At 45.7% G+C, this 19,913-nt stretch overlaps 2 protein-coding genes across 5 annotated transcripts in view; one reads left to right on the top strand and one right to left on the bottom strand.

Moving 5' to 3' along the window:
• NTAQ1 (N-terminal glutamine amidase 1) overlaps positions 1 to 10,031 on the bottom strand; it is a 42,485-nt gene extending 32,454 nt beyond the window's left edge. Inside the window, exons 1-3 of one of the 3 annotated variants that reach the window (XM_040354926.1) lie at positions 10,016 to 10,031; positions 4,616 to 4,715; positions 3,364 to 3,414 (exon numbers count right to left, since the gene is read on the bottom strand). In XM_040354926.1, the coding sequence (XP_040210860.1) occupies positions 3,364 to 3,414; positions 4,616 to 4,618 (54 nt within the window). In that variant the 5' untranslated portion in view covers positions 4,619 to 4,715; positions 10,016 to 10,031. Of the gene's footprint in view, positions 1 to 3,363; positions 3,415 to 4,615; positions 4,716 to 8,998; positions 9,256 to 10,015 lie in introns of those variants that run through there. The other 2 variants (XM_040354925.1, XM_040354924.1) reach the window with 2 other exon arrangements.
• ATAD2 (ATPase family AAA domain containing 2) overlaps positions 9,469 to 19,913 on the top strand; it is a 69,283-nt gene continuing 58,838 nt past the window's right edge. The window contains exons 1-3 of one of the 2 annotated variants that reach the window (XM_040354923.1): positions 9,469 to 9,919; positions 16,175 to 16,329; positions 19,614 to 19,666. In XM_040354923.1, coding sequence (XP_040210857.1) covers positions 9,764 to 9,919; positions 16,175 to 16,329; positions 19,614 to 19,666 — 364 coding nt within the window. In that variant the 5' untranslated portion in view covers positions 9,469 to 9,763. The remainder of the gene's footprint in view (positions 9,920 to 16,174; positions 16,330 to 19,613; positions 19,667 to 19,913) is intronic. The other variant, XM_040354922.1, reaches the window with a different exon arrangement.

Below are 19,913 nucleotides of genomic sequence, written 5' to 3'. Positions count from 1 at the left end.
TTTTTCAAAATTGGCGCTCTTTTTTTGTTTATAGCGCAAAAAATAAAAACCGCAGAGGTGATCAAATACCACTAAAAGAAAGCTCTACTTGTGGGGAAAAAAGGACGTCAATTTTGTTTGGGAGCCACGTCGCACGACCGCGCAATTGTCAGTTAAAGCGACGCAGTGCCAGCAGCTGAAATTTCACCTGGGCAGGAGGGGGGTATATGTGCCCAGTAAGCAAGTGGTTAAAGAACACCAATAAATATTTGTTTATAAAATGGCAGCCCCACACAATGCAGTTGTCTTGTTAAAAAAATACTATAACCCTTTCTATTTAAAATCTTAAAAGAGAAGTATAGTTTTTGGTTCCCCCCCCCCCTTTTTATACATACCTAGCTGGATGCAGAATCTGTCCTTCAGCGCTTCTTCACTAAGAACCCGAACCATCGAACATCGCCGATGGCTCAGTTCTCACAGATCCCCGAGAGGAGAGCTGCCGACTGTCAGTGCTTATTGGAGCGCTGAGCTGTGGAGGGGGCGGGCAGCATCCTTCTCAGGCTCTAAGTGGCTCGCTGAGAGGCTGAGACAGGCATCAGTCCAGGCAGCTGGCAGATCCAGACTTCCGTGCAAACGATTTGCACTGCTGTAATTTATAGGAGAAGCCCAGCCAAACAAGCTCAGGCTGGACTTCTCTTTTAAATAAGATTATATTGTGCTTCCACATCTAAAAAGTTACGGGCACAAAGAAAATACAAGATTTAATTCCGTTTACCTTATTCCTTACGCCCACAGGCCGATCCCCCAAAGCCACTTCTCATTGGTGCCCAACAGGCTCTCCGACTTCATCACATACAATGCAGGACCAGTAGCCCTGCTTTGTACACGAGGATACTGAGGGCCCGCCTACATCCTGAGAACGTTGAGCAGTGGTCCTGATGTAAGTGGAGCAAGGCATAAGGTAAGCAATCCACCGTATTTATCAACTGCAAGAGAACACAAGCAGTTAACCCTTTTGTGGTGATGAGGGGGACCCATTTCAAGAGAATAATTGTCCCCAATCCACAGTTCAACTTTAATATATTCAAATGGGTAGAAAACGATAACTAGCACATAGTACAGTGGCTGAAAAGATGTCGTTGCCTGACCAATATAACAATAATACAAAAAAAAGAAAGCCACTGTCCCCACCTATAACTGGCCATTGCAGCAAGCAGCATTGGAAGGCAACTAATTGTACGGTTATATTGGTCAGGCAACGTAGCCTTAAAGCTGAGCTCCACCTCAAATGGTGAAGTTCCGCTTTAGACCCCTTTCACACGGGAGGCGTTTTTTCAGGCGCTTTAGCGCTAAAAACATAGCGCCTGTAAAAAGCCTCAGCTGCAATCCCAGTGTGAAAGCCCGAGTGCTTTCACACTGGGGAGCTGCGCTGGCAGGGCATCAAAAAAAAGTCCTGCCAGCAGCTTCTTTGCATCACTCTAGGAGCGGTGAATACACCGCTTCTAAAGCGCCCCTGCCCATTGAAATCAATAGACGGCGCCACCGAACCGCTGGCAAAGTGCCGCTATAGTGGTGCTTTTAACCCTTTTTCAGCCGCTAACAGGGGTTAAAAGTTCCCTGCTAGCGGCCGAAAAGCGCTGCAAAAACGACGGTAAAGCGCCACTAAAAATAGCAGCATTTTACTGCCGATGCCCGGGCGCTGTAAGTGTGAAAGCATTCCTTCCCCATTTGGCATGGGGAGGGGAACAACAAACCAAGTACCTAGCTTTGACAGGTACCTGCTCCCACTTCCGCTAGACCCTTTTGGCGGCTCCAGGGAAAGTTCTCCTCTCCCCCTCCCTCCAACCTTCTGGGACACATCACATGTCCCAGAAGGTTGCCTGACCAATTGGGGGGCGCTGCGTGACTTGCGATTGCGAAGTGCACACCAAGCTGTGAACTTGCAAGCTGTCACAGCCGGATGCCCACACTTACAATGGCAGCGCCACGGAGAGGCGAGGGAGAGAAGCAAGGCTTTGGGCGGACGCATCACTGGACCGTGGGACAGGCGAGTGTTTATTAAACGACAGCAGTTACAATTTTTGTAGCGGCTGACTTATTTTTATTTTTTTAAACACAAAAATGAGTGGAATTCCGCTTTAAGAAAAGGTCCCTGTGACACGCAGAGTTTATGGAATGGATTTTGTATCATGATCCTTCCCCCAGTAAAGTGGGGGAAACTAAATATGGAGTGCTGGCGACTTTTCATTCTTTATTGGATTCTTCAACTCAGCCACCTATTGGGGGTTATTTACGAAAGGCAAATCCACTTTGCACTACAAGCGCAGTCGCTGTAGATCCGAGGGGGACATGCAAGGAAAATAAAAAACAGCATTTTCGCTTGCACATGATTGGATGATAAAATCAGCAGAGCTTCCCCTCATTTCTACCACTCAGATTTACAGCGACTGCACTTCCAAGTGCAATTTCAAGTGCACTTTGCACCCAAAGTGGATTTGCCTTTAGTAAATAACCCCCCCATTGTGTCATTTTCTCCACTCACCATCTTGATAAAGTCAAAGGCCCGGATTCAGATAGGAGATACGACGGCGTATCTCCGGATACGCCGTTGTATCTCTGAGTGCGGGCCGTCGTATCTATGCGCCTGATTCAGAGAATCAGTTATGCATAGATTTCCCTAAGATCTGCCAGGTGTAAGTGTCTTACACCGTCGTATCTTAGGCTGCATATTCACGCTGGCCGCTAGGTGGTGTGAATATAGTATGGTATAGTTACGCGAGGAATATGCCAATTAGGTATTTACGCCGATTCAGAAACGTACGTTCCGCCGCATTTTTTTACGTCGTTTACGCAGGAAAAAGCCTAACGTAAAGTTACCCCTGCTATATGAGGCGTAGCTAATGTTAAGTATGGACGTCGTTCCCGCGCCAAGTTTTTTGAAAATTTTACGTCGTTTGCGCAAGTCGTTCGCGAATAGGGCTTTGCGTAAGTTATGTTCACGTCAAAACCAATGAGGCTTTGCGGTGTAATTTCGATCATGCACGCTGGGATTCTTTCACGAACGGCGCATGCGCCGTTCACAAAAAACTTCAAATATGCGGGGTCAAGTGAAATTTAAATAAAACACGCCCCCAACATCCCCATTTGAATTAGGCGGGCTTACGCCGCCACACATACGTTACGCCGCCGTAACTAAGGGCTCAATTTCTTTCTGCATACGGAACTTGCGCCAAAAGTTACGGCGGCGTAACGTATCGTAGATATGTTACGCCAGCAGATAGATAGAGGAATCTATCTGAATCCGGGCCAAAGGCTGAAGGCAATGCAGTTCAAACAGACTAATTTGTACAACATCAGTATGGGATAACCCAGCATGATACTCACCCATATTACAGGTTCATCTCGCCTACCACATTGCTGTTTCCAAATAGGTATCTGTATGCAAGAGGAAAAAAAAAAAATGTACAATTTCCAAACAACAAAAAACGGATTATGCCAATTTGGTGGTTTTAATGGAATGACACTTTATTCATTCACCTGATATACAAGTGTGTGTACAGCCACTGCATCCCCATACAGAAACATAGGCTGTCTTTACACAGCTCCTTCACACTGTATGGGCCAAGGCACCCGTGTGAAAGAGTCCCAAGTAGACATGTGCACTGCCAAAAAAAAAATTTTCTTTCGTTTATGTTATTTTCTTTTTTTTTTTTTTTTTTTAGGAAATTCGGGAAAAAGCAAAAAAAAAAAAAAAAAAACCGAAAAAACGAAATTCCCGAAAAAAAACGAAAATGAAAAAAATAAAAAATTGGAAATTCAAAAAATTCTGAAATTTCCCATTTTCGAATTTTCGATTTTCGAACTTTAGATTTTTGAATGTTACAATTTCGAATTTTTTAATTTTCGAAAATTAAAAATTCTAATTTTCAAATTTGTTATTTTTCGAATTTTCTAATTTTTCATTTTCGAAATTTCGAAAATGAAAAATTCGAAATTTGAAAATGAAAAATTAGAAAATTCTGAATTTCTAAAATTCTAAAATTTGAAAATTTAAAAAAAAAAAAAAAAAAAGTTAATTTTTTTTTAGTATTTCCGAAAATCCAAAATTCGGAAATACGAAAATTCGGAAATCCGAAAATTTTTAATTTCCGAATATCCGGATTTTCGAAAATTCTAATTTTCGTATTTCCGAATTTTTAATTTCCGAATTTTCGTATTTCCGAATTTCCGATTTTCGGAAATACTAAAAAAAAATTAACTTTTTTTTTTTTTAATTTTCAAATTTTAGAAATTCAGAATTTTCTAATTTTTCATTTTCGAAATTTCGAATTTTCGAAAATGAAAAATTAGAAAATTCGAAATTGTAACATTCAAAAATCTAGCTCGAAAATCTAAAATTCGAAATTGGGAAATACGAAAATTCGAAAATTAAAAATTCGGAAATACGAAAATTTCAGAAATACGAAAATTAGAATTTTCGAAAATCCGGAAATTAAAAATTTTCGGAAGTCGGAAAATGCGGAAATAAAAAATTCATTAACACAAATTTCCGAATTTTCGTTAAAAAACGAATTAGAAACTGAACGAATTTACTAGTCCCAAGACAGATGGTATATGAGGTGTGTGTGTGTCTCACCATTCTTTTTTCATTGGACAGGAATACAGCATAAATTTCTTGCAGAGGCCTTTCACTCCGATCTCGGACGTACTCACAGAGCTTCCAGACATTTTCTTCACTGTGCAAGAAAGGAAAATGAACAAGTCACGTTGCAGCAAAGATCTGAGACATTGGCATTCATTTTTAAAACGATCGCTCATCAAAATATATCATTTTTGTTAGCTTTGAGCTGCATGATTCTGGCTAAAATGAGAATCACAATTGTTTTGCTTGGAATAAAGATCACGATTCTCGCGGTGCAACATCATCTTTCACATTATACAAAAAAATTGGGCTAACTTTACGGTTTCGTTTTTTCTTATTCATTAAAGTGTATTTTTTCAAAAAAAATTGCTTTTGAAAAACCGCTGCGCAAATAATGTGTGACATAAAATATTGCAACAACCACCATTTTATTCTCTAGGGTCTCTGCTAAAAAAAAGTATATATATATATATATATATAATGTTTGTGTGTTGCATGTAATTTTCTAGCAGAAAATAATGATTTTTTACTTGTGCGCAACAAATGTCAGAAAAGGTTTGGTCTTTAACCACTTGCCGCCCGCCAATGACAAATTGACGGCGGCAAAGTGGTTGTAGAATCCTGACTGGACGTCATACGCATCGCGGCGATCGTTGTTGCAGGGTGTCAGTCTGACACCCCGCAACACCGATCAAGGTAAAGAGTCTCTCACGGAGACTCTTTACCACGTGATCAGCCGTGTCCAATCACGGCTGATCACGATGTAAACAGGAAAAGCCGGTAATCGGCTTTTCCTCACTCGCTTCTGTCAGACGCGAGTAGAGGAGAGCCAATCGGCTGCTCCTGCGACAGGGGGTTTGTGCTGATCGATTATCAGCACAGCCCCTCCGAGGATGCCCACTGGACCACCGAGGATGCCCACTGGACCACCAGGAATTAAAAAAATAAAAGGTATGCCACCCTAGACCACCAGGGATGAGGACACAAAAAATGGATGCCAATCAGTGCCGCAATGGATGCCAATCAGTGCCCACAATGGGCATCACTGATTGGCATCCATTAGTAAAACACATACAATAGTGCCCATTTATGCCCATCCGTGCCACCCATCAGTGCCCATTTGTGCCGCCTATCCGTGCCCAGCCGTGCCGCCTATCCATGCCCAGCCGTGCCGCATATGAGTGCCCATCAATGCCACCACATCAGTGTCACCTCATCGGTGCCCATCAGTGCCGCCTTATCAGTGCCCGTCAGTGAAGGAGAAAACTTACTTATTTACAATGTTTTATAATAGAAACAAAAAAAAGCGTTTTTTTTCTAAATTTTCGGTCATTTTTTATTTATTTTTTGCAGAAAATAAATATCCCAGAGGTGATCAAATACCACCAAAAGAAATCTCTATTTGTGGGTACAAAATGATAAAAATTTAGTTTGGGTACAGTGTAGCATGACCGCGCAATTGTCATTCAAAGTGCAACAGCGCTGAAAGCTAAAAATTGGTCTGGGCGGGAAGGTGTATAAGTGCCCTGTATGGAAGTGGTTAATTAAACTTCCTTCATCTACACGCCGGAGTTCTTTCCATTGATAAAAGAACGAAGAGATACTTTGTTTCTTACTTATTCGCTGCATTGTAATAAAACTTGGCAGGCTGCCTGGATTTTGTTTTTCCAGCTGTGAGAACTCTCTGCACTTAGAAAGATGTTGTTTTGAAGATCGGGAAGGGAAAAGGATCGTGATTTTGATTCTTTACGATTAATCGTGCAGCTCTAGTTAGCTTTAAAGCGGGGGTTCACCCTAAAACATCTATATACCGTTACATCCAGCATACTGCTGACATCGACAGTATGCTGGATTTTTTTTTTTATCCGCTGTACTTACCGTCTTATCGTTGTTCTCGCTCCCTCTGGGAGTAGGCGTTCCTAAGACGAGGTATAGATGATTGACGTGCGGGTAAAGCGCGTCACGCCTTCCAAAAATATCCGAGGTGGGTCTCGGCACTTTACGGCGCCTGCGCAGTCAGCTCCACACGTCAGGCGCCGTTGTCGAGTCCCCCTCGGATATTTTCGGAAGGCGTGACGCGCTTTACCCGCACGTCAATCATCTATGCATCGAGCACATCGCGTCTCCTGGGAGGATCAACACTCACTCCCAGGAGACATTGTGCAGAGCTCCCCGTCGGGGAAAAGGAGCGACACGCCCACTCCCCACAAGGAAGAAGACCCGGAAGTGAGGCTGAAGACAGGTAAGTGTACAGATTTTAAAAAAAATGACAACGCTACAAGCCTTTATTAAGGCCGCAGATAGCATAGATAGAAAGTTCATTTTGAGGGTGAACCTCCGCTTTAAATAGAGTGGGGAATGATTTGGAACTTTTAAACTGGAAGACAAGCCTAAGGCCCCTTTCACACTGGGGCGGGAGGTGCGGTGGCGGTATAGCGCCACTAAAAATAGCAGCGCTATATCGTCGGAATTGCCGCTGGATTCGGCCGCTAACGGTGCGGTATTAACTAGGGTTGTCCCGATACCGATACTAGTATCAGTATCGGGACCGATTCCGAGTATTTGCGGGAGTACTCGTACTCCCGCAAATACCCCCAATACCAATATAGAATACTTCCTCCCCCCCCCCCGCCGCCGCCGTGACGCCGCATCCCGCCGCCATTCGCCGCATCCCCGCTGCCGCCGACTGTGTAATACGCCGGGAACATTACAGCTTTGAATAGCTGTAATGATTCGCACCGCGCATAGACACTCCCCCTCGCTCGGGTGAACTGTCCAATCCCGAGCGAGGGGGAGTGTCTATACGCAGCGCGGCGCCAATCATTACAGCGATTCAAATTTGTAATGTTCCCGGCGTATTACACAGTCGGCGGCAGCGGGGATGCAGGTAAGCGGGACATGGCTGCATGGGGGGAGACGCTGGATGGGGGGAGACAATGGCTGCATGGGGGGGAGACAATGGCTGCATGGGGGGGAGACAATGGCTGCATGGGGGGGAGACAATGGCTGCATGGGGGGTGACAATGGCTGCATGGGGGGTGACAATGGCTGCATGGGGGGTGACAATGGCTGCATGGGGGGTGACAATGGCTGCATGGGGGGTGACAATGGCTGCATGGGGGGAGACAATGGCTGCATGGGGGGAGACAATGGCTGCATGGGGGGAGACAATGGCTGCATGGGGGGAGACAATGGCTGCATGGGGGGAGACAATGGCTGCATCTGTGGGGGGACATGGCTGCATTTGGGGACACATTTTAAAAAAAGTATCAGTATTCGGTATCGGCGACTACTTAAAAAAAAGTATCGGTACTTGTACTCGGTCCTAAAAAAGTGGTATCGGGACAACCCTAGTATTAACCCCCGCTAGCAGCCGATAAAGGGTTAATCCCACCCGCAATGCGCCTCTGCAGAGGCGGTATTACCGCGGTTTCCCATTGTTTTAAATGAGAAGGAGCGGTATACACACCGCTCCAAAGATGTTGCTTGCAGGAGATTATTTTCTCTCCCGCCAGCGCATCGCCTCAGTGTGAAAGCCCTCGGGCTTTCACAATGAGAAGGATGGGCAGGAATTTTTCAGGCGGTATTTAGGCGCTATACCGCCTGAAAAACTCCTCAGTGTGATTTTTACATTGTTTGCGTAAGTCGTCTGTGAATAGGGCTGGACGTAATTTACGCTCTCGTCGAAAACCAATACGTCCTTGCGGCGTACTTTGGAGCAATGCACACAGGGATATGTACAAGGACGGCGCATGCGCCGTTCGTAAAAAACGTCAATCACGTTGGGTCACCACCCATTAACATAAAACACGCCCCCCTCATACTCATTTGAATTAGGCGCGCTTACGCCGGCCCCATTTACACTACGCCGCAACTTAGGAGGCAAGTGCTTTGTGAATACAGCACTTGCCTCTCTGATTTAGGGCAGCATAGCGTAAATACGATACGCTACGCCGCCGTAACAATGCGCCGGCTACCTGAATCTAGCCCAAAGCTTATAAGGTGAAATACAGGATTTTGAAATCCGACGGACTGTTTTGATGTTGAATTTTAAAAGCAGCGGTAAACCTGCTGATCGCACAAGTTTGCTAACCTGACAGAACAACGCTGATTTTATAATTCAACATGTAAGCAGTCTGATGGATTTGCAAACCCTGTATTTAACTATACAAGCTCCGTTTACTGTTAAAAATAACTGTGAAATGCATAACTCCGGTGGGTGTAACAAGATGTCCGCTCGCCCGCTTCTCGGTGTATCGTTACTATGGGGGAGTGCAGGGTGTAGCAAGATGGAGGCGACGAAACGTCACTTCCGTTTATCAATTCTAAAGGGTCGCCTAATCTGACGGAACAGCGCTATAGTATTATCCAGACTACCTGCACATGTATAACAGTCCCCTGGTCATGGCGTGGCCCCTCTTACCAGTAACAGCTGGTGTAGGGGCAGTCAGTGCGGGGTGGAAGGAGATCCCTGTCCTGGGAGGAGGGAGTCATGACTACACAGGGACACACCTCTCCATTCTTCCATTACACACACAGTGGTGACAGCCGGTGTCACACTAAACTCTCTCCCCCGGAAACAAGTAATCGGAAACTGTCATCCGACAACACAATCTGGTGCAGCAGACCTATTTCCCCCCGCCAAATCCCCTCCCAGCTCCCTCAACCAATCAGCGCCCGATCAACAGGAAAACAACCCTCAGTAAACTCACACGCCCCGCCCACTGTCATGCGCCAGACTCAGTGTTGGACGTGTCAGCACGCTGGAGGGGGCGTGCCCTCGTGACAGAGAGCCAATCGGATTCATCTTTGACCTTCCGCGCCAAAACTGAACTGCAAACCATTGGAAACCTAATAGATCCCTCCGCCGACGGTTTCGCGCCGCGACAAATAGTCCAAACGAGTTTCCACCGCCCACCTGGCCGGAGCGTTCCCCCGACCGCGGCGTGTGCTCTGTAAGGACGGAGGGGGTTCGGGACTGTTCGGAAGGACGGCGAGGGTGTCGGTGCTGTGCGCGGATTAGTAGGCAGCTCGGTGGCGGAGGGATCTGTTGAGGAAGCTCGCTGTGTGCGAGGGAAGGTTGTGGCGCCAGAATTTGGAAGTGTTGGCGGTAAGAAGCTGTGTGAGGAGGAGGCCGCCGCCATGGTGCAACTACGGAGCTCGACCGGGGCCAGGAGTACGCCATACAAAGAGGACGACGACTCGCTGCTCGACTCCAGCTCCGAATTCGTGAGTCTGAACCGCCGGGGAACCCGGAGATCCGAACCGACCGGGGGAGAGGAGGGGCGCCGGACCAAGGTGAGGGGAGATCACGGGGGACACCTACACCATCATACACTGTACGATCTGTTACATGGGCCATACAACTGATTGGCTGATCTCCTCAAAACTGACCTTACACTACAATCTGGGCAATTTCCGCTAGGCCGTGCTTGTTCCTGTCTGGATGATCTCCATTAGGTCATACATGTTTCAATCTGATTGGAACATGCACGGCCGAACAGAGCGCCCAATCAGATTAGAACATGTTCAGCCTAACAGAGCTCAAAAATCCGATTGGAACATGTACGGCCTAACGGAGATGGTCCAATCAGATTGGGCGCTCTGTTAGGCCGTACGTGTTCCAGTCTGATTGGACCTTCTCCGTTAGGCCGTGCATGTTCCATTGTGATTGGACCTTCTCCGTTAGGCCGTGCATGTTCCAGTCTGATTGGACCTTCTCCGTTTAGGCTGTGCATGTTCCAATGTGATTGGACCTTCTCCGTTTAGGCTGTGCATGTTCCAATGTGATTGGACCTTCTCCGTTAGGCCGTGCATGTTCCAATGCGATTGGACCTTCTCCGTTTAGGCTGTGCATGTTCCAATGTGATTGGACCTTCTCCGTTAGGCCGTGCATGTTCCAGTCTGATTGGACCTTCTCCGTTAGGCCGTGCATGTTCCAATGTGATTGGACCTTCTCCGTTAGGCCGCGCATGTTCCAGTCTGATTGGACCTTCTCCGTTAGGCCGTGCATGTTCCAATGTGATTGGACCTTCTCCGTTTAGGCTGTGCATGTTCCAATGTGATTGGACCTTCTCCGTTTAGGCCGTGCATGTTCCTGTCTGATTGGACCTTCTCCGTTTAGGCCGTGCATGTTCCAGTCTGATTGGACCCTCCGTTAGGCCGTGCATGTTCCTGTCTGATTGGACCTTCTCCGTTTGGCTGCGCATGTTCCAATGCGATTGGACCTTCTCCGTTTAGGCCGTGCATGTTCCAATGTGATTGGACCATCCCCGTTAGGCCGGGCATGTTCCAATGCGATTGGACCTTCTCCGTTAGGCCGTGCGTGTTCCAATCTGATTGGACCTTTCGTTAGGCCGTGCATGTTCCAGTCTGATTGGACCTTCTCCGTTAGGCCGTGCGTGTTCCAATCTGATTGGACCTTCTCCGTTAGGCCGTGCGTGTTCCAATGCGATTGGACCTTCTCCGTTTAGGCCGTGCATGTTCCAATGCGATTGGACCTTCTCCGTTTAGGCCGTGCATGTTCCAATGCGATTGGACCTTCTCCGTTAGGCTGCGCATGATTCAGTCTGGACGATTGCCATTAGGCCGTACATGTTCCAATCCGATTGGGCGCTCTCTGTTAGGCTGTGCATGTACCAATCCGATTGGATGATCTCTTTATAGGGGTTACCTTTTTCCTTCGCTTTCCCTTCTTCTAAATGTGTGTTTTTTTTTTTCTTTGTCTGAATTTCTCACTTCCTGTTCCTCAATAAGCTTGCCCCCCCCATCATCCGAGCCCTTCTGGCTGGGGGTTAGTCGGCGCGAACGTTCACAGTGTCTCCCCGCAGCATGTAGTCCCAAGGAAGGGGGCGAACACGCTGACTAACCCCCAGCCAGAACGGCTTGCATGATGGGGGCAAGCTTACTGAGGAACAGGAAGTGAGAGATTCAAAGACTAAAAAAAAACATTTAGAAGGGAAATTGAAGGAAAAGGTAAGTGAACCAACAATGCACTAGCTTAAAGGAACCTATTTAGAAAATAAACAGACCTTTACCTTTAACCTCCTTGGCGCTGGCCGCACACAAATATGTGGCCTCTTTGCGAGCAGCCGTATAGTTGCGTGCAATATTGCAAAAACAGCTGTGATCTGAGCGCACAGTCACTGGCAGATAATAAAATGCTCCTATCAGCTTTCCAATCATGTGACAGACCATTATGGCGGTCACATGATCATAAGCCTCGCCTCCCGGCATCCTAAGCCCCCATTCACATCTAGGCGTTTTAACGCCTGTAGTGCTACGCCGCTGCCGCCAGAGGGATGAGAACACATCTCCCTCTATGGAGATGGTTCACATCTCCACGCCGAACGCCTGAAAAAGGGTCCCGGACCTTTTTTTCAGGCGGCGTTCGGCTAGGAGATGGGAAGCATCTCCATAGAGGGGGTCAATCTGGGGCACATCTAGGCGGACAATACCGGCGTTTTGTCGCCGCAAATCGCGGTACAAAACGCCGCTATTTGTACCGCAATTTGTCTGCCTAGGTGTGAATGGAGCCTTAATCCATTAAAGGCACCGGTGTTCTATCAGATTACCGTGACCCGTCAGATGGTGTAACGGAAGTGAAGCTCGGACCAAAAAAATACTTACTGCGCATAAGCGATGCGGTCCAAACACTTCATGATCTGACGGGTAGCGATAATCTGATGGAACACCCATGCGGACATATTGCTACACCTGGCTACGTCTTGAATTTCAGAGTAATTTTAGCAATAAAGTGAGTGATATAATTATAGTATATGCAGGGCTCAACATTTCAAGTCTTGAGCCACTAGCCAGGCCTCAAGGGTTACTCGCCACTAGTTGCCCCTCCCCTAATTCTCCCGCTAATCACGCCCTCATAAATTATCTTGTAAAATGTTTTATGCAGAATTAAGTTGCAAAAATAAATATTAACAACGACTTTATCAGTTCCCCTCAGCACGGCCTCGCCGTGCCCGCCATTGCGGCCTCGCTGTTATCCCAGGTCAGTGAGGACCACCTGAGTGGATTTCCCGATGAATGGGACCCGTGTGTATGGTGGGGAATGATGAGGCCGCTCCAAACCTAAGGAGATTAGACAAATCCTTCCCAGACTGAACAAAGTGCAGCTTTCCTGCAATTTTTGTGGCGGTTTTGCAGCAGCGATTTTTTTTTTTTTTGTATGGGTCAAAAATGGAAACATGGCCCTGCACCATGTTTAGAACGGAGCAGCGGGGTAATCACATTGTGCTTTCGCACCATGCGACTTCCCGCAAATGCGTTGTGTTTTTTTTTTTGCTTTATGCGTGGGGTGCCATTAAGAATAAATTGCAGCCCTGCAGATTTTGGTTGCATGTGCGATTCTTGCACCTGTAATAGTACGAACCTGCCTTACTACTTCCGGCACCTTCGTAACTCCAGATGAGCTATTTTTCTTAGCAAGTTGTAATTGGTGAATATTTAGGTGTTTTCAAAATTCCTCTAAGACTGCATTCACACCTCAACGCAGCGTATTGTCCCGCGACAAATTGCGGCGTTTTGTCCCGCGATTTGCCGCAACAAAATGCGGCGTTTTTTAGCCTACAATACGCCGGAGGGGTGATTAACATTGTCGGCTATGCCGAATGCCGCCTGAAAAAAGGGTCCGCGACTTGTTTTGAGCTTCAGGCGTTTCGGCGTTCGGCGTGGAGATGTGAACCATAGCCGACAATGTTAATCACCCCTCCAGCGTATTTCAGCGTCGGGTGTGAATGCAGCCTAAGCCTATGTTCACATTGAAGGTATTTGGCATGTCAAATCGCAATGCCAAATTGGCGGCTATAGCCAGCAAGGGCACAGTGCGAATCCCAAAAGTGGTTGAAGTACTACTTTTGGTGACTTCGGGGTGCGGTTTGTATAGATATCTGCATGAACCCGCACAGATATCTGAGTTCAGTTGAATTCGCACAATTTCAAACCCGCTCCAATGTGAACCCAGGCTAAAGGCCCAACTAGTGTGTGAACACATTACATACAATTCAGCTGTAGAATCGCCTTTCTTTACCAATAGCTGTGTAGTGATGGAAGGATTACAGGCATGTTGGTAAATCTAAAGATTGTGCAATGGCATGGAAATGTTTATCTGCGCTCAGCTTTCATTGTGTTTGTTTAGCCACTTGACCTTCGGAAGATTAACCCCCTTCAAGGCCAGGCCATTATTTTTTTTGAGAAACGGTACTAGGCTACTTTAACAATTGTGTGGTCATGTGATGATGCTGTAACAAAATGTATGTGCCCCCCCCCCCCCCACACACACACACAAATAGAGATTTCTTTTGGTGGTATTTGATCACCTCTGCGGTTATTTTTTTTTTTTTTGCGCTATAAACAAAAAAAGACGGACAAGTTTGAATATTTTATTTTTTTGGATTTGTTTTTCTGATTTCTTCAATTATGGGTAATATGCATTCTTCTACATGTTTTTGGTGTAAAAAAAAAAAAAAATCCCAATAAGCGTATATTTTGGTTTGCGCAAAAGTTATAGCATCTTCACACTTTGGAATTTTTAAACTAGTTATGGTGGCGATCAGCGACTTATAGCGGGACTGCAATATTGCGGCAGACAAATTGGACACTGACACTTTTTGGAGACCAAATTACCGTAATAGAGATTTGCGCTAAAAAATATCTGACAGAACCTAAACGCTCAATAATGGCCGCCCTTTATTTCTTTGCTGGCGTATTTCCACTAAAGGGGTTCTGATGGGAATAAATTCTCATTCCTACTGTTGGTTCTTTTGTAGTTCAGAGACCTTGCACAAGTATTTGAACCTCACCTGATATGCGCTTATTCAGGCTAATAACCTTGGCGAGTACCATAGGAAGTATAACAACCAGATGCATCTTCGAAAACACTTGTCGGTCTTGAGTAACAAATACTGAAAATCGCAGTAAGCTCCATGAAAAAGTGGGTAAGAGGCTAAAAATATTCTGGGCATTTTCCTGCTGTATGCCATGTGCAGCCTCCCATACAAGTCAATGGCTGTAAGCTTTCTGCATCTATCTTTGGCCTGAATACAGAAGTTTTGCACAAGTAAACACTGATGCATAGAACGTTTTTTTAAACCCAGCATATTTTCATCCTCTTTCCTTGTGCGTGAGTTCTTAACCACTTAAGCCCCGGACCATTTTGCAGCTAAATGCCCAGGCCAGGTTTTGCGATTCGGCACTGCGTCGCTTTAACAGACAATTGCGCGGTCGTGCGATGTGGCTCCCAAACAAAATTGGCGTCCTTTTTTCCCCACAAATAGAGCTTTCTTTTGGTGGTATTTGATCACCTCTGCGGTTTTTGTTTTTTGCGCTATAAACAAAAATAGAGCGACAATTTTGAAAAAAATGCAATATTTTTTACTTTTTGCTATAATAAATATCCCCCAAAAACATATATAAAAATTTTTTTTTTCCTCAGTTTAGGCCGATACGTATTCTTCTACCTACTTTTGGTAAAAAAAATCGCATTAAGCGTTTATCGATTGGTTTGCGCAAAATTTATAGCGTTTACAAAATAGGGGATAGTTTTATTGCTTTTTTTTTTTTTTTTTTTTTTTTTTGGGGAGTTAACCACAGGGGGCGCTGTAGGAGTTAGGGTTCACCTAGTGTGTGTTTACAACTGTAGGGGGGTGTGGCTGTAGGACTGACGTCATCGACAGAGTCTCCCTTATATAAGGGATCACTCGATCGATACGCCGCCACAGTGAAGCCATGTTTACATACGGCTCTCCCCGTGCTTCAGCTCCGGGGAGCGATCGCGACGGAGCGGCTTTAAACGAATAGCCGCGCCGTCGTCCCGGATCGCTCCCCGAGGGGATCCACACGCAGCGGAGGGGGTCCCGATCGGACCCCCCACCCGCTAGAAGGCAAGGACGTATATATACGTCCTTCTGCCTGTCCGTGCCATTGTGCGGACGTAAATAGTCGTGCGGCGGGCGTTAAGGGGTTAAAGTGGAGTTCCACCCACTCAAAAATAAAAATAATTGAAAAATAAATTTTTATACTTGCCAGAAAGGGCTGTTGCTATGCGAAAGTAGCTCTTCTGCCGCTTCCTCCACCGCGGTCCTCTTCATCCTGCATCGCTGTGTCTTCTGGTGAATGGGGTGTGCTGCCTTCTGGGAACTGTGTATCCCAGGAGGCAGCCGCCCATTCGCAAAGCGATGTGCGAGTAGCGGATGCGCAGTAGGAAACAGGCAGTGAAGCCGTAAGGCTCCACTGCCTGTTTCCCTCAGTAAGGATAGCGATCGCCGTCGGGGGCCCATCATCGCTGGCGCCTAGGACAGGTAAGTGTCCTTATTAGAAGTCAGCAGCTACACTGTTGGTAGCTGCTGACTTTAAAAAAAAAAAAGAAGAAAAAATTTGCAGGTGGAATCCTGCTTTAAAGAAGTGAAAAAGTAATCAGGTTAGGTTGGTTATTAGCCCTCTGTATACCCACAGTGCCAAAATCACAACACAATTATGCATGCAACGAAGAGCCATATTCTCTTGTTAATCTATTGCTTTTTCTGTATTCTTCCAAAATAGGGGTCATTTGCCAATACATCTGATGATGGGAAACATGCCCTGCGGTCATTAAGGAATCGAAACCCTGAAAATGGACATAACTATTCAGATTCCAGCTTAGACAAGACTAATGAAACCGAGAACATGAACGGCACAGAGGAGAAAAGGTTTTCCAGGTAATTGATGCTGATGTGTGGTCTAGGGCTAGAAATATTGCTCTACCAATCGCGGTGATACCTCACATGTGAGGTTTAAACACCGCTTTCATATGCGGGCGCTACTCACGTATGCAAGCTCGAAGGGACGGGGCGCGTTACTGGCTCCTAATTTTTTTAGCTGGCTCCTAGATTCCAAGCAAATTTGTCAAATTTGTCAAATTTTAAGGGTGTGCACACTTATGCAACCGTATTATTTTATTTTTACTTGCCTCCACCTAAAATATTTCAGGTACAACTATAAAGTTGTACAGTTTATAGGTCACATTAAAAAGGTGGAAAAGGGTTATGAAATTCTCTCGCTTTTTTTTACATCACAGAAACCCGAAATTTTACCAGGGGTGTGTAGACTTTTTATATCCACTGTACCTTGCCACAGTGAGGTACAGGCAGAAGTGCACCTGTCCAATGGTCACACGGTGCAGGGACCGCCCTGTCTTTCCTCCGCTCTCCCCTATGGGGGATCGAATGAATACGGACCGTATGTCCGTGTTCATCCGATCCGGCAGACGGAAGAAAAATAGGATTTTCTTCCGTCTGCAAATGCAGATCATTGCAGAGGCAGACAAGTACGGGTGTCAGCGGATGGTCATCCGCTGACACCCGTAATCATAGGGACCCATGTATATCCCGTTTTCATCCGCAACAGACGGATGAAAATACGAACATACGGTCCGTACGTGTGAAAGGGCCCTTAGGATGAAAGACCTACTGGAACAGCTGAACTTTATTTGGGGTTAATCACAGGCACTTTACATTTTGGCAGGTGTGTACTGACTCTTTAACATGAGTTTGAATGTGATTGCTTAATTCTGAACACAGCTACACCCCCAGTTATAAGAGGGTGTACACACTTATGCAACTACATTTCAGTTTGTTTTCCAATTGAGTTGTACAGTTTATAAGTCGCATTAAGCCTAGGTTCACACTGACATCGGGAAGGAAATCGTGTAAGTTCAGGTGAACTCGCACAAATTCATTCCTGCATTTCAGTCCCGACTTCGGAGGCGATTTCAGGTTTCTGCACAGATATCTACAAATCGCACCCCAAAGTTGCCAATAGTAGTACAGAAACGTCTTTTTGGAATTTCACTGATTCGGCATGACAAATCGCTGCAATGTGAATCAGGGCTCAAGGTAGCAAAAGTTCTGAAATGTATTTCTTTGTCTCATTTTTATTACATCACAGAAACCTGACATTTTTACAGGGTGTGTAGAATTTTTATATCCACTGTACATCATATCTGACTGCTCATTGGCTGGGATATAAGGGTCCTCAATCCCAAGAGTCAATGGGCAGCCTCCGCAATACAATGAGTGTTCCTCGCCTTGTACACAATGTGCAAGATCAGGAGGTGCATGCTGGGTAGCCAGCGGCACTGTATCCCGAAAAGGAGCTGCAAGTGGGCTTCAGATGCCCACACTGAAGATGGGAGCGAGCTTGCGAAGGAGGCGACAGTAATTGGGCAGAACTAGCCAACAAGACTACATATACTGCAATGTATTGTATAAGATGTGACCATCGCAGGGGTGTTTTTTAGGAAAATAAAAGCCGGGAACTCTGCTTTAAGATGTGGATCCAGGAGAGCAAAAAGGTCTAATATTTCAACATCAAGAATATTTTATTAAAATTAAGTTTGGTTGTTCTTGCATTGTTTCTATACCACACAAAACTGCCTATGCGGATAAGGGGCGTCTAGATAAAAACAAACACTGCAGCTCTGACTATAGTTTAATCATGTCCTTGCTATAGGTGTAGGTTATTTACCAACTTCTGACTGAAATTCTCCCAGGATGTTGCTATGTGAAGCTTGGTTATCGCTGCTTCCCTCCACCATCACAGGCGCAAGCTCTTTCTCTGATTCAAACCCCCTTGCATACCCTCTCACCTGATGCCGTAGCTCTGAGCTCAGAATTTGGGGGTTCACTGGTGGTGGAGGTGAGCAGTGATGACTAGGCCTCGCTTGGCAATTTCTTGGATGTATTTCAGTCAGCCTTCATGAGGTACATACATGGCCTATAGCAAGGCCACTATTCATCTTTAGAGCCGGTTCACACTGGGGCGACCTGGGATCCGACTTCAAGTTGCCCCTGAATGGAAATGAATGAGAGCCTTCTTAATGTACACTACTGAAGTCGCTCCGACTTCAGAAAGGGTTCCTGTACCACTTCAATCCGACTTCTAGGCGACTTGTACCCATTGATTTCAATGGAAGTTGATTCAGAAGTCGGATCACTGTCTTAACTGAAGCAACATTACAGGAAGAGAACATGCATTTCTCAGGCAATCCTCTCCCTCCCACAGAGCTTATTGTTTGATTGGCCACTGGAAAGCCTCCTGTCCTGGAGGCGACTTGAAGTTGCTTTGTACTGTCCTGGAGGCAACTTGAAGTTGCTTTGTACTGTCCTGGAGGCGACTTGAAGTTGCCTGATGATTCATACTCGAGTGGTATCCAAGTTGCCTCCCAAAGTCGTGCTAGAAGTCGTGTTGCCCCTGTGTGAATGGGCTCTTAGTCAGTATAGTTAAGGGGGTTCCTTTGTTATTTAATAAAAAAAATAAAAATAAAAACATGTTATACTTACCTACACTGTGCAGCTCGTTTTGCACAGAATGGCCTGGTTTCAGGTCTTCTGGGATCCTTCAGCAGCTGACTCGGCTCCTTCCCACACGAGGCAACCCCCTTCTGGGAAGTGCTCTCCTAAGTGGGTTAGCTTGCAGGCACGTTCCCGTGATACAGTTGGCGGCTATGGCTGCCGACTGTATCACTCAGGGCCCGCACTGCATCGTTTATTTGATTGACAGCAGCAGGAGCCATTGGCTCCTGCTATCAATCATCCAATGAATGGGCAGAGAAGCCAGCGCGTTCACAACGCGGGACTTTTGAGGGCTCAGGTAAGTAAACGGGGGACTGCTGATCGTTTTTTTTTTTTTTCATCTTAATGCATAGAATGCATTAAGGTGGAAAAACATGTACATGACAACCCTTACCTGCGTAGGCTTTTTTTTTTTTTTGTAAACCCAAACCTCTTTAAGAAAATAAAAATAAAGTTCAGTGCCTATGGCAACCAGGATCCATTTTGAGCCAATTTCAATCATTGACTTACTCTGTTAAAATTAAACCAGTAGTTTATGACTTCTAAACTAAAACTAAAAAAAATAGACCTCCATATCGTCATGGTTTACGTTTTTAATGCAGTGCTTGTCTCCTGGTAATTATCTTGATGTTTGTTTGTTTTTTCTTTAGGAGGCTGGCGAGGTTATCACCAGATAAGACTGTAAATGACGATTCCAATGAAGGTAAAGTTCATCCCTGATGACTATATCTGATAATGTAAATGTGACGGTATTAGAATGATATTCCCTTCTTCCCATAAAAGCAAATCACCCCAATATTCCACGAGGAGGAATATTCCTGGGATCACCCAATAAGCCACACATGAGTCCGAGCTTACTGCTGGAACAAGACACTTAAATGGTACAACACACAGCTTATATGTAATTTACAAAGCTGTTACAATGACAATCTCCGCCCCCTCACACAGTG

This window comes from Rana temporaria, chromosome 5, assembly GCF_905171775.1.
Source record: "Rana temporaria chromosome 5, aRanTem1.1, whole genome shotgun sequence".
Lineage (NCBI taxonomy): Eukaryota > Metazoa > Chordata > Amphibia > Anura > Ranidae > Rana > Rana temporaria.
Note: the sequence above shows the minus strand (reverse complement) of the source record. Positions and strands in the feature narration are given on the sequence as shown.